Below are 15,325 nucleotides of genomic sequence, written 5' to 3'. Positions count from 1 at the left end.
CATGCACGCACACACATGCCGCAGTATTTGCCACCAAGCTGAGCTTGGTATTTCCTCCGGGGGGCTGGTGGAGGCCGTTTTCGCCGTCCCCAGGCTCCAGGAAAGCCTCTGGAGCCTGGGGAGGGCGAAAAACAGGCCCAACAGGCCAACCGGAAGTTCGGAAAGCTCGAGCTGACAGATCGCATGCCGGCAGATATGGCTCCGCTGCCGCGGAGGTTTCCCATTACGGCTTTGGAGTTTGTACATCACAAAACTCTGTCCATATTTCTAATTAATGAAATCACATGAAAATCACACAAGAATCCTAGCCTCTAGAGATATTTCTCTTCATCTTGTAAGACTACATCCTATTTAAGGAATAGTTTCACATCTCTTCAGAATGGCCCTCTCTTCCCACCTCTGCCATTTTTATTTATTTATTTGTTCAATCTTTTCAATTCAGTTCAGTGTTAGACGTAAAATTTTCCCTCTCCTGACTCTGAAGCTTTGGTTTAGAAATCTGCTTTTCTCAGCTTCTCTTTTTAATGATTTTGGCCTCAAAAGAATTTTTTTTTCCAAGAGGGGTGGCTGCTCATTATACTGAACACACACTCAATTTTTGTCTAGCATTCAAAAAGTCAATTATATGATACTCAGCGCAATGCTCTAGATAATCCACAACCTCCTGCTGCCTTTTTAATCTTAATAACTTTTTAAAGGAAAAAGCACTATGATGATATTTACTTTAAAACAACGTTATTTATTAGCAGAAGGCAGGAAGTATTGATTTCCCTTGCCTTCTTATCCTCTTTCTCAACTTGCAGAGATGCCTAACTCTCTTGTGTTCAAATTTCTTTTTATCTTGTTGTTCTGGTCACAAGGGCTCCTTCTCATACTCAAAAGATATGGGCATAACCCTTTTCAGCTTTTATAGCTTCCACTAACAGCTGCTCATCCAATTAGATTAGAAAACCTCACGGAAAGTACAAAGGTGTTTGTGGTTCAGCTATTAAGCTACATCACATTTCAGTTAGGAGAAATTTATATTAGCTGAATCCTCTGAGAATGGGACACCATTTAATGGTGGGGTTGTAAACAGAATCCACCTAGAATACAAGAGGTTGTATCATTCTGATTGTGACTTGATGTGCATTTTCTAGTCTGACATTATGGGTTATGTGTCTGTTTTTTTTTTAACTGAACAAAATTCTTAAAGTAGTCTAAATTTAAATATATGACCCATCCTAAATTAAAAGCTAAGCCTATCCTCGTTTATAAAGCTTGCTCGTAGTATAAAACTATAGGTTTTGTTTGAAGTGCCTTTCCAAACTCTGTTTCATTCAAAGGGATTTGGCTGAAACTGACACATCCTAATCATGCAGACTTTTCTGCTGAAGGAAGAAATGTTATCAAAAAAATGTTAAATTTATGTAGTATTTTCTTCCCTGGGAGTTATTTCCTGAAGTATACATTTCTAAAGATTATTTTTAGAGATGTAACTTCTTTTTGTGAAGCTTCTATTTCAACTTCAGAGAATGACTATCATGTGAAATGCTGAATTAAGTAAACAAGTTAATGATATACATTCTCAAGTAGAGGTAAATTAAACATCCTTGTAAGGAGAAGTAAAACCTATAACATTTACTTCTCCTTGCAAGGGTGTTTAACTTACTTCTATATGAGAATGTGTATTTTATGTCTACATTTGAAATATTTCCTGGCAGGATCTTTATTCATTAAGTTTATACATCTTAACTTCTACACGTAGCAATAGTAGTAATGATAACAATAATACTAGCAGTGTAACAACAATAATACTAATAATTATAACAACAGTATTACTAATAATTTATTTATTTTTAAAAAAACAAGAAACAAAGGGGGGAAGAAACCCGTGTAATAAAAGTTGGGAATGACATTAAACTTAAAACTGAGGAGCAATATAAAAGTTAAGATCATTACAAGCTTGACTGAACATAACAGGCTTTATTGCACAGTCAACTGTACCTCCCTGAAAGGGAGTTCCACCATGTTATTAACTCTACATGGCAACAAATAATAGAAGTAGCTTATTTATTTGGCTTATGCTCAATAGAAGACTACAAAGTAGAAGCCCAAGTGGCTGCTGGAATCATCACGCTTAGCTGCAGCTTAGATGATTCTTGGACAATAACTAAGTGTTCTAAAGTATTCATCTCTATTCAAGTGAAAAGGGAGAACATGAATTCGGTGTCTAAAGTGCTAAAACATGTCCGAAACTCATTCTGGCAAGGCAGCGGATCTCCTACATATGACTTCACCAAAGCAAACACCAAAATACTCATCATGGTTCTTTATGCAGCAGAGAGGCGTCTTTTTCACATGCATCAGGCAATGAAATACAGTTGTCAAAAACAATTTATATTGTAATGTTGTCAGGAAACAGCAGTTTTACTTAACAGCCATTCAGATTTATTGAATGAGTATTTTACATCAAGCATTCTCTTAGGTGACCTGTGTATAGGGAGAAACAACTAAACAATATGCTCTGTGTGGTAGGCTTGCATTAGATTTTGAAAACAACTTTTTTTTTAAAAAAAATTACAGAACGTTACAGCACTCAGAAGATCTGGAAACCACAACACCCAAAGCATGATGATATGGGGTCTGAGGCTTCTTTAACTTTACTTTAAAAAAAACACAATAAAAATTCAGATGTAGATGGCTATAATGCAAATATATTACTTGATCTCCAAAGCTATGTATTGCCTAAGAAAAATGCTATGGTAAAACAAAAGAGAAGGCATATTTGATAAATATGGGGGGGGGGGGGTAAACACTTATGTGTTCATTTTTCTAATAAATTTTCACAATTGGCATTTCATCACAGTTGTAATTTTTTGTTTCCAGCACATCTGAAAACAACACATCTGGCAAGGACAGGATAAATCCCAAGAGGTTTTTCTCTGAAACACAGTATTACTTCTACAGTAGCTACTAAACATTAACCTCTTGGGTCAATTGTTGAGTAAATTGAAGAAGTTTTAAAATGATGGCTCAAGTGCAAAGGGTGCAAATGAGGAAGAACAACTGCATATGACTGCTTCAAAAATGAGGATAAGAGATAGGTATCATATCATATGTGCGCAGACAGAAACATAATTGTAAACAAATGCGGGCAAAGAAAGTAAGGCGAAGTTTAGATTAAAAGGCAGAAAAAATGTGAAGTGATATTGAGGGAGATAAAAATTGTTTATCAAAAGAAGGATGAGGGCTGAACAAAAAAAGTCTTTGGAGTGAAATGAAAATGATTAACTTCTCTTGATGAAACTTAAGTGATGGCATGTTGGAAGGAGTGTTTTGTTTATTTATTTTAAAGGGAGTCCTATTATGAACTGCAACACTACAAACAAATTGTAGAGACCATTTGGAATGTCCATGAAAACAGGAAAAGAGTTGCCACCAAGGTTACCAAGTCAGATAAGCAAGACCAAGCCCTGTTCCAGGCCTTGGTTTACAATAGTTCATTTAGTGACTGTTCAAAGTTATGTCACAGAAGAAGTGACTTGCAACCATTTTCCACACTTACGGCCCTTGCAGCATCCCCATGGTCAGCTGATCAAAATTCAAGCACTTGGCAACTGACCCATGTTTATGATGGTTTCAGTATCCCCGGATCATGTAAATCACCTTTTGCAACTTTCTGACAAGCAAAGTCAATGGGGAAGCCAGATTCATTTAAGAACCATGCTACAAATTTAACAAGTGTAGTGAATCACTTTACAACTGGGGTAACAAAGGTCAACAAATGGGACAAAATTCACTTAACAAATGTTTCAGTTAGCAACAGAAATTTGGGGCTCAATTGTGGTCATAAAACAAGAACTATCTGTAATATGAGATATCTTAGACAAATATTCCTCAGTTCACACATAGATAAAGTGATGAGACAGGGGAGTGCACATTCAGACTTCAAAATTCTGTTACTACAACTGTTACAATGAAGGGCATTGGTTTTTTAACCTGGCCTGACTCTGGGGATGAAAACGATAAAAACAATAAAATCATAACAGTTACAAAAAACTCCTTGAACTTTGGAGCACATTCTCCAACACATCAATCTTCTGTATTACTGGGCTCCATCTTCATTCTACCCCAAAGCTTTTGGGGAAAAAAAACACCTCTTCAAGACCTTCTAATGCATGGGTGTCAAACTCAATTGTGTCGCCTGATATCACGTGACTTATCGCGATGCTTTTTGCATTTGCAGAGCCGGGGTGGGCGTGGCCTAAATGTGATGCATTGGGCCCATGGGCAGCCAGTTTGATACCCTTGTTTAGAGGTGGTATTCTGCCAGTTCTGACTGGTTCACCTGAACTGGTAGTGGAAATTGCGGGTGGTCCCGCCCACCTGCCCCGGCTCTATGGCATCCCATTTAGGCCCTTTTTTTAGCCAAAGCGCATGCGCGGAAAATTGAGCGCATGCTCACATTTACGAACCGGTAGGGAACTGCCATTGTTGTAATGGGACAGAAGAGTCAGGCCTCGGGAGGATCCACAGGGCAGGGGCAGCTATGGACCTTCAACAACAGTTTAAAAAAGGGATCTGGAATGTGCCCATCCTATCTGATCTGCTGGAATGGGCAGAAAGCCTTAGGGAGATTTAAGAAGGAAGTGAAATAAATCTATAAATGTTTACAGTCTGAGAAAAAAATCAATGGAAAGGAAGTCACAAATGTCATGAAAATGCTAAAAAAAATGTAGATGGTACAATTGGAGCAATGTTAAATATAGATTCTTGCTAATAATAGCAATTAAGATTTATATACAGCTTCACAGGACTTTACAGCCCTCTCTAAGTGGTTTACAGAGTCAGCATATTGCCCCCAACAATCTGGATCCTCATTTTACCCACCTTGAAAGGATGGGAAGGCTGAGTCAACCTTGAGCCTGGTGGGATTTGAACTGCCAAATTGCAGGCAGCCAGTAGTCAGCAGAAGTAGCTTGCAGTACTGCATTCTAACCACTGTGCCACCAAGGCTACTTGTTCAATGTATGGTAAAGTCTCAATCTTGTGCCCAACGACTGGAAGAATGCTATCCGTATACTGTTCCCCACGTAAAGAGAAACATGGCAAGAGTGAGCAGAAAAACCTTTGAGGGATTAGTTTGTACCTCAGAAGTGGTAGAATTCTGTCTGAAGTAATAAGAGAAGTAATGCTAAGCCAAAATAGGGAAGAGAAATACAGTTTTATACCAAGTGTGAAGATATAGGCCAGATATTTCTCGTTCAGCAAATTAATAAGAAATGTGTAAAAATGAGGAAGAACTTTTGTTGCTTCTTCACTATTGGGAGGAAACATATGATACAGTAAATAGGCTTGAATTACAGGATGTTTTGGACAAATGTGGAATTGAAGATTGGTTGCTGAATGTGATAAAAACCATATAGATAGTCCTCGACTTATAAATTTATTTAGTGACCGTTTAATGCACTGAAAAAAGGGAGTTATGACTGTTTTTCACACATAAAACCATTGGAGTATCCCCATGGTTATGTGATCAAATGTTTGTCAACTGATTCGTGTTTATGACGGTAGCAGTGTCCCAGGGTTATGTGATCATTGAGATCTTTTGGCAAGCAAAGTCAATGGGGAAGCCAGATTCACTTGACAAATGTGTTACTAACTTAAAAACTGCAGTGATTCATTTAACAACTGTGGCGAGAAAGGTCATAAAATAGGGCACAATTCACTTAACAACTGTCTCACTCAGCAACAGAAATTTTTGGCTCAATTGTAGTTGTAAGTCAAGGACTACCTATATAATAAAATTAAAACAAGCAGAACAATGAACTACATCCTTGGTGAATGATTTAATACTGAAAGGAGTAGGACAATGAGTGCGTGTTGTGGATAGTATGTTGTCTGCTGCATGAATATTTGTCAAAGTAAGGGAAAATGGCTAGGTGTAGTAATGTAGTTTTGTCCAGTTTGTTACTGGATTTGAGATATATCTGCGTCAGGCAATTGCGTACAATAGGAATTATTACTATAGTACTTAAGAAGTGTGTGTGTGTTAAATCAGGAAAAGATTGGGTCAGGAATGAATGGGTTCTGGATGAACGTGAATACAAAAATGAGTAATCTTGTGCAAAAGAACTGTATTGAACAGGTTGGTGATGTACAGAGAACAAATGAGGATCAAATCACAAAACAAATATTCAAAGGGAAAGTGAATGGGTCAAGAGGGGGTGAACCAAGAAAGTCATGGATGGTTGGAACTGATGAGATTATGAAAAAGGCAGAGCTGAGAAGTTTAAAGAATAAAAGACAATGGATGGAGTAGGAACAAAGATGGCTTGCCAAGATAAAAACGACAGCCAGTTTAGTCTTAAGTGGTTAAGCCACCAGGCTAGAAAATAAGAGACCATGAGTTCAAGTTTCACCTTAGCCATGAAAGCCAGCTGGGTGACTTTGAGACGGTCATGCTTTCTCAACCCAAACAAACCCTCTCACCGGGTTATTGTTGTTGTGGGGAAAATAGAGGGAAAAGAGAAAGATGTGTTGGATATGTTTGCTGCATTGGGTTAGTTGTAAAAATAATACATTTTTTAAAGATAGGTAAGGATGCTGCTGCCAACTAGATTATGCTGTGTTTCCATTTTCTTTCTTTTTCTTTCTTTTAATTGCTTTGGCTAACTATTTCTTATTCTCTTTTTTATGCTTATAACATTGTTTATCCAAAAGGGAATAAGTAGGCTTTGTACTTTAATGTTGTAGAATGCTACATATAAGCAAAATAACACCAGAAAAAAACGATGGGAAAATAACAAACTAGAATGGAGAGCTGTATAATTATATATGAGAGTTAGTTTATTTTAATCTCAAGCCTCTTAGAAAAAAAGCTTTAGTGTCCTGAATAGTTCCAACATATTTTACTCTTCTAATTCTCTTCCAGTGCCCTAGATTAATCAAAGCTGTAACCCCTGTTGTCTTTGCAGTACAATTCAGAATGTGCCCCTGGCCAAGAATGACGGAAAAGTCAACAGGAATTAAATTTCAGTGCAACTGTTTACTCTACTGTGGCCTGCACTTATTGAAATGTTATCCATGGTTTTGTGTGACTACTGCAGTAAGGAATTCAGCATGCTTGTGATATTTTTAATGATTGCATTCTCACCTAAAAAAAACTATGAGAGGAAAAAGACTACATTGAATTTAGTATCATGATAAGCCCCTAAAATGTAGGAGATTTATGTTAAAGGTTCCCCTCTTCTCCCCCCAAAAAAACAAATTTTGTTGTGCCTTTTTTTCTACCGTACAACAATCTGCTGACAAGATCATCATGCACACTAAAAAAATGTTACAGCTGTCAAAGTCTTCAAGACTATTCCAAATCCGAGACCAAAGATTTTTTTTAAAAGTAAAATTAAAATTTGCATCTTTTCAGAGATATTAAATATTATATGTATCCCCATGTTATGCAAAGCCAGTACTATTCAACAGAACTTTTACAATGAAGTGTCTTCTGTGTTAAACTTGTGTTTATGTTGTTATTGTATTGTTATTAATCTTCTCATACAAACAAGTATTCAAATAATTCATATTCAAAACTGTTTTGTTCACTCAACGACTGACACAGAAAATAAATGGGATGTGTAGCAATAAATGTAATTTAATTGTTGGATATCAATAAATACAAATGCTTACTCATGAGGGCTTAAAGTAGGCATTTTCTTGTACTCTTAGAGGAAACCACTTTCTTCAGTAGTAAAGCAAAGAGGACCTGATTACCTATACAGAATGATTAGGGTTACAGCCTTTCATCCTTTCCGAGGTGGGTAAATCAAGGATCCAGAAACAATATGCTATAAACCATTTAGGCTATAAAGCACTGAGAAGCTATATATAAGTCTAAGCCAATGGTGGAATTAAAAAAAAATTACTACCAGTTCTGTGGGCGTGGCTTGGTGGTGTGGCAGGAGAAGGATACTGAAAAATCCCCATTTCCTCCTGATCAGCTGGGACTCAGGAGGCAGAGAATAGATGGGGGCAGAGCCAGTCAGAGGTGGTATTTACCGGTTTCCCGAACTACTCAAAATTTCCACTACCGGTTCTCCAAAACTGGTCAGAACCTGCTGAATACCACCTCTGGTCTAAGTGCTATTGCAATTACACAATTAAAATTGTGTAAGGTGGCACAGTGGTTAAATGCAGCACTGCAGGCTACTGCTAGATCAGCAGTTCAGCGGTTCAAATCTCACCGGCTCAGGGTTGACTCAGCCTTCCATCCTTCCGAGGTGGGTAAAATGAGGACCCAGATTGTTGGGGGCAATATGCTGACTCTCTGTAAACCGCTTAGAGAGGGCTGAAAGCCCTATGAAGCGGTATATAAGTCTACTGCTATTGCTATAAAATTGCAATAATTTCCTTTTATTATAATCAGTGCTACACTTTGGGGGAAAATAAGAGCACATCTGAAACACCTGGATTATGAATGAAGATTTATGAAATTATCAATCATGCTATCTTACTTAAGCCTCAGTAACGTTTGAGGAGTCCTCAAACCTGGGTCACAGACGTGACACATCGGAATCCAGGCCACGCAAACGAGCAAAGCCCCATCTGTGCATTCGTGGGATGCAAGGAGGGCATGAAATCATGCCCTCTCTGGTCTGCGGAAAAATCTCTTTCCACGGAACTGGTCTCCGGCGGTTGGGAACCACTGGTTTATTGTTTGTATTGGTACTGATTTGGGGTTCACTACTAAAGTGAAGAAATCTTTTTTAGGGTTATATCTACCAGCAAAATGCTGATAGCGCAGGTGTTAATATTATACAGTTCGTTCTCTTTAAGGTTATTTTTTAGTTCTTCAGAATGCCAATCAATTAATATCATATAAATACATGCTTTAAAGTATATATTTGCTAGAAAATACCATCGTATTTTTTTATGATGTGAAGAATTCCTGCAACCTTTATTTCAGTATACAAGAATCTTTCAAAGGTGATAAAACATTGGTAGTATATTTTACAGTACCTGCTGCTGCTGAAGATGGGCAAGATCCGCAGCACCGATTTCCAACGAAGGTGTCTCTCCGTTTGGTCTTACTTCACGTAGGGTGCAATCTAGTAAGGAATTGACAGTGCTTGCTCCATTCTGAAGGGCTGAACCGTTACTTTTTGTCTCAGTTCCAGATTCTTGCATCATGACTCAAAAACCTGGAATAATTTAATGGAAGAACGATGAGTGTTAATTATTCTTTGGAGTAAAGTGAGTATATTTACATGTCATTAATCTGAAACATTTGGATTATTAATCTGCATTCAAGGAGTTATGAATGACATAGTCTTGCTTGAGAAGAACTTCAGTAAGGTCTTTCATCAACCTTTGACATAGGAATACTCTGGATTGACTGTTAAATTAAAAAAAAAAACTTATTCAGCCCATTTCTAACAGTACATTAGTAGTGCAGGAGATGATATTATGTAATTCTTTCTTTTGCATCCTAAATAATAGTTGAAACTCTTGATTATTAACTTGCACAGAAACATCTTACTACATCTGAAAACAGAGACTCTTGGGTGCTGGTGGGTCAAAATGAACGATCTTCTTAGATAACCACAATATAGCTACCCTTTCCTCAAGCAAGGGAAGAAGCCATAGTATATATGTTCCCTCAAGATCAGTAAAATGGAAGCAAGGGACCTGTGTAGAAGCAATCTCTTGCAATCAGCAGGGGATCCACTGACAATTTTCAAGGTATTTATGAACTCTTCTCTTGAAACACATTCCAGAATTTCCACATTACTCAAAAACACAAAATAGCTTATGGTTTATTTATTTATTTATTTATTAGACTTATATACCGCTTCATAGGGCTTTCAGCCCTCTCTAACCGGTTTACAATTTTTTTAGCAAATTGAGTCAGCAACTTGCCCCCACAGTCCGGGTCTCCTTTTAATTCTAGACTCTTCACTTTCAGAGTACTGTTGGATTTTTTTTTAAAGAAAATATATTCAAGTGTGCATACTGTTGTTCTCTTCACGTTGGCTGTCAAAATGTCCAGCTGCGGGAAAAATACAAATGAGGAATTTCAGTAATAACAGTTGAACTATGAGTGCTCTTTTGGTAAGCACTCATAGTGCTTCTATGGAAAGGCCTCTTTCCACCCATCTCATCCAACGGTCAACAAAAAGAAAACTGGTAGTATTTGTTCACCCAAGGTTACTCCATAACAAGACATGTGCCTGTACCACTGTAAAATGTTTACATAATGTAATGCAAGTTTCATCCAAAAGTGAATTCCGTAAAACCGATTTTAATTAAAAAATAAAGTTGGTACAGGGAAAAAAACTGTGAAATTGCTAGTAATTGCGAGTACAGGTAAAATACAAGTAAAAAGTAACATTCTACTCAAGTTGAATGCTCTTGTCTTGACAACAATACATAAATGATTTGCCACTGTCTTTTTCTCATGTATTTTGATTTCAAAATGTCTACAACCTTGGATTTCTCCTATCCAGATATGAATGAAATCAGATAATACTTAATGTTTTGAGATAAGCCAAATTTGGCTAAGTGCTCTCATAGCTTTGATAAAAATAAATATGCTAGAAAATGAATAGGATGAAAAAGAAATAACTGATGTTTTTCTTTAAAATATTTCATGTCTCGGTTGTCAAAAAATAAGAAAGAAAAATAATACAGAATGGATTATTAGAAAAATAATCTAGATGAATTATTTTTTCATTGAAATATTTTGTCTCCCTTCTTGGCATAGGATTGCCCCATCAAACATATGTTTTGTTATGTTTTCTGAAAATAATTATTGCAAAATTTTAAGTTCTGAACTATTGGTATAGTTATAATAAATATTTTTCAGGAAAGGTTGAAGCAAAATTTGTGTCAAAGCAATGTTTCCTTTTTCATTTTCCTGAATGATTCAAACTAACAGGTAAAACTAACTTTATTCCTTAACAGTTACATTAAGTTTGACCAAGTCAGGCACATATAAATTAATTTGGTTTATCAATCAAGCAGAATAAATGTCCTTAAATACATTTCCCAATCATTTAAGAATGTATAATTTGAACACAGATTTCTGCAAAATATTTCTACTTCTATGAAAATAATGCAAAAACAAATGATTTAATAGCATGTTAGTAAATGAATATTTAACCATCTCTGCCAGAAAAAAAGCCACTCAGAGTTGCTTTGGATAGTAAGATGGGCAGCATATAAATTCAATAATAATAAAATAATATAAAACATATAAATCTGTTAGGATAAATTCATTTGAAAATAACTCTCATTTGGCTAACCAATGGGTAGTAGTCACAGTGTTAACCATGGTCAAGTCATTAATAGAAGATAATATTTGTAGCTCTGAATTGAACAACGGGATTCTTTATGCTCTCTGAGCTTGGTTATTTTCTTGCAGACATTTCATTACCCAACTAGGTAACAACATCAGTACTAGAAGGGACCAATGATGTTACTTAATTGTTAATGAAACATCTGCTGAAAGACAACCAAGCACAGAGTGAACCAAGGACCCCACACGTCATGTTATCTCTTCTCAGACAATTAGTTTTACTGAAGGTAGAGGTAGGTAGAAAGTGGTGAGTGTTCTGGAGACAAAAAAAATTCAAGATGGCATCCACAACTACATAGTCAAACCCTTTTTGGATTCTCCCCTTCCCTTATTCTTCTGCAAGGAACAATTACTGAATGACAGCTAAGCATGAACTATTGGTTTGAACTGTCCCCACCCTATCATCAACTATCATCTTTCTCAGAGCTTCCTCCAATAGTAAAAAATGGCTTCAGTAATGAATAAGCTGCATTACTCTACATTTCCTGAACTCTTTAACCTTGCTAGAAAAGACCATGCATGTTATGAAGCCTTTGCATACAATTAGAGTTATGTTAGCAAGTCAATAAAGAAAAAATGTGACTCGCCTATTTATCTTATGCTGTCATGATTTCATTTATGTTGGTTTATCAATCAACTGAGTCAGTCAATTGGGTGGATGTGTTGTAGGAATGCAGCACAAAGCTATTTTAACTTGTTGTTTGTTGTTTTATTTCAATTGAGATTAAGTATCCAATTATACTCCTAAAACAACATCTTCAGCTCCTTTTTAGGACAAAGCTGTTCTAGTATGGTATGATGTGAATCATGTTCTATGTGTCCCCTTTTGACCATTTTTATGTGATAAACCTCTATGGACAATACAGTAACAGTGACTATGGACATCATAGCAGGGGTGAAATCATCCCGGTTCATCTGAACCGGTAGGTTCGCGTGGCTTAGCTGTGAGCTGCGTGATTGTCAGAAACTATTTTTAAAGAATTTTAAAGTTTGCCCAAACTGGCAGGGAAAAAATGCTTTAAAAAGCTAAAAAAAAATAGCTGAAAGTGGAAAAAAAGTTGGTGACACCCAACCAGTCACATGACACCACTACCACCAAGCCACACCCACAGAACTGGGGGGGGGGTTTAACATCAAAGTAATAAATTCTAGGCCAATCAAGCAAAGAACAGAATTTTTCCATATGGGTTGCAGCATAAGGAAAAAAAGACAAACCATACAGAATTTATCCTATTGGACCATAGAATTTTTAAGTATCATTTGAATGGTGGAATTATGACATTAAAGACATTCACATGCTAAAATGCATTCTTAAATTATAACAAATCTGTTGGATCAAGCAGACTTTTTAAAAAAATCTTTAGACTTGTTTTTTAGAAAAAGATCTATAGAAGCCTTTTCTGCAGTTTACCCCCCCAAAAAAAAAACTACTATGAAGGTTCTATAAAGGAAAAGGCAAAAATAATTATCCTTCATCAGATTAGATGCATCTCTTTCCAATGTCATTATCAATTATTAGCTTTCAAAACTAAGCTCTAAGGAAAATATAAATTTATATATTTATTTATTTACTTATTCAATTTGAAAACTGACTGGGTAGATGGATAGATTAAAATGCACTTGAGGGGGAAAAGCAATAAAAATGTGGGCAAACAAAGGGTAAACAATCAAACATATCTGAAACTAACAAAAATTAACATAGGTACAGTATCCACCTAGTCCTTTGTTGTTGTAAAAAAACAATAACAATTTTTCTACAAATTAGCAAGTTGACAACAGTACAATATGATACAACATTTTGCACATCAGTTAAAGGAAATGTAAAATATTGTTCCTTTCCATGCATATACTACTGAGACCACATACCATACTTATGTATGGTATTTGAGTCTACATTAACTGATTATATTGATATGTTTTCTTTCATTACGAAGCAAGCAATTAAAAAATCAACAGCAGAAGCCAGGCATGAAAATTTCCTTTAGTATCATTATACTTCACAATCTATACCTGTGCGTCCCTACCTGGACCGGGAGGCACTCGCAACAGTCACTCACGCCCTCGTGACCTCAAGACTGGACTACTGCAATGCGCTCTACATGGGGCAGCCCTTGAAGAGTATTTGGAGACTTCAACTCGTCCAGAACGCAGCCGCGCGAGCGATTGTGGGTGCACCTCGGTACACCCACGTTACACCTATCCTCCGCGAGCTGCACTGGTTACCGATCAGTCTCCGGATATGCTTCAAGGTGCTAGTCGTAACTTATAAAGCCCTTCATGGTATTGGACCTGGGTACTTGAGAGACCGCCTGCTGCCAATTACCTCCCACAGACCCATTAGATCTCACAGGGTTGGCCTCCTCCGGGTGCCATCTACCAGCCAATGCCACCTGGCTATTACCCGGGGGAGGGCCTTCTCTGTGGCAGCTCCGGCCCTCTGGAATGAACTCCCCGCAGGGATTCGGACCCTCACCTCTCTCCAAGCCTTCCGAAAAGCCGTCAAAACCTGGCTTTGTCGGCAGGCCTGGGGGTGATGAGTTCCCTCCCCTCTCGACATGTATGGTTGTGCGACTGTTGCCTACTTTTATTATTTGTATTTTGTCTTTTATGTTCCCCCTTTTTTTCCCCTTTGAATTGCTCGCCGCCCTGAGTCCTCCCGGAGAAGGGCGGCATACAAATAATCAAATACAATACAAATACAATACAATACAGAAACCCCATCTCAGACAAATGGTTATCCAATCTCTTCTTAAAAACCTCCAGTCATGGAGCACCCACAACTTCTGGAGGCAAGTTGTTCTACTAATTAATTGTTATGTCAGGAAATTTCTCCTTAGTTCCAGGTTGGTTGTCTCCTTGATTAGCTTCCATCAATTGTTCTTTTCCTGCCTTCATTTGCTTTGGAGAATAGGTTGACTCCCTTCTTTGGAGCAGCCCCTTAGTTATTGAAAAACTGCTATCATGTCATCCCTTTCCATTAAACAAGACATACCCAATTCCTGAAACAGCTTTCTGTACGTTTTAGTCTCCAATCTCCTAAACATCTTTATTGCTTCTTTCTGCACTCTTTCTAGAGTCTCAACATCTTTTTTTTTATATCGTGTTGACCAAAACTGGATGAAATATTCCATGTATGATCTTACCAAGACATTATAAAGTGGTGCTAACATTTCACATGATTTTGATTCTGTTTAACATAAACTTTTGAAAGAATTGGAAAAGATGCAAATTAACAAGCAAAATAATAGAGAGATAAAAACTCTTTTTAAAAAAATTATTTTCATGTGTGCCTGTATTTGGCTGACTTAATAGAGTGAGACTTTTAAGTCTCTAAAGACAATAGCTCCAAAAGAAAGATAGCCCTATTATTTAAAGAAATACTCTAGTAAGTAAGGAAAATAACAACCAGAATTTTGTCACATGAGACTTCACGACACGAAGGCCAGGAACAATGCATATTTGCTGTTATGCAAGTACCACTCTCCTCTACTGAATTTTCATAATTATAACAGAAAGGTGTAAATTTTCTAATGCATGGCAGCTCAAAAAGTAATCAAGGGAATGAGCCTGAGGGCTATTTTAATGTATGCAAAGCTAGTGACCCACAGTAAATGGGAGGTAGGCTTCAATGAATGCAAAGTAATGCACACATACTAAAGACCTGGTCTGATGAGGGACGGCTAAAATTAACACCCAATTAATTTCCAAATTGACAAACAAATGAAACCCATAAATCTACTTTCTCATTAATTTTCTTGTGGTATAATTTAAAGCAGTAATATGAGGGCAAAACTGAGTATTATCCATCATAAATATCAAAAAAGATAGCACTGTAACACCATAAATTATGCATATTACCTGTTGTTAAAAATGATTAATGCATTATCAACTTTATCACACACTGTCTATGTCTAGACATATCTGAAATCTGAAATTTCATTTAGTACTTCAAAAGAGATGGAATGGATGGAATGGTGCATTTCCAGGCTA

General features: G+C 36.9%; 1 protein-coding gene across 9 annotated transcripts in view; it reads right to left on the bottom strand.

Moving 5' to 3' along the window:
• The window catches only part of FOXP1 (forkhead box P1), a 530,594-nt gene that overhangs the window by 262,992 nt on the left and 252,277 nt on the right, over positions 1-15,325 (bottom strand). For all 9 annotated transcript variants that reach the window (XM_032211522.1, XM_032211517.1, XM_032211525.1 and 6 more), the window contains one exon: positions 8,998-9,179. In XM_032211522.1, coding sequence (XP_032067413.1) covers positions 8,998-9,168 — 171 coding nt within the window. In that variant the 5' untranslated portion in view covers positions 9,169-9,179. The remainder of the gene's footprint in view (positions 1-8,997; positions 9,180-15,325) is intronic.

Source organism: Thamnophis elegans, chromosome 2 (assembly GCF_009769535.1).
Source record: "Thamnophis elegans isolate rThaEle1 chromosome 2, rThaEle1.pri, whole genome shotgun sequence".
Taxonomy (NCBI): Eukaryota; Metazoa; Chordata; class Lepidosauria; order Squamata; family Colubridae; genus Thamnophis; species Thamnophis elegans.
Note: the sequence above shows the minus strand (reverse complement) of the source record. Positions and strands in the feature narration are given on the sequence as shown.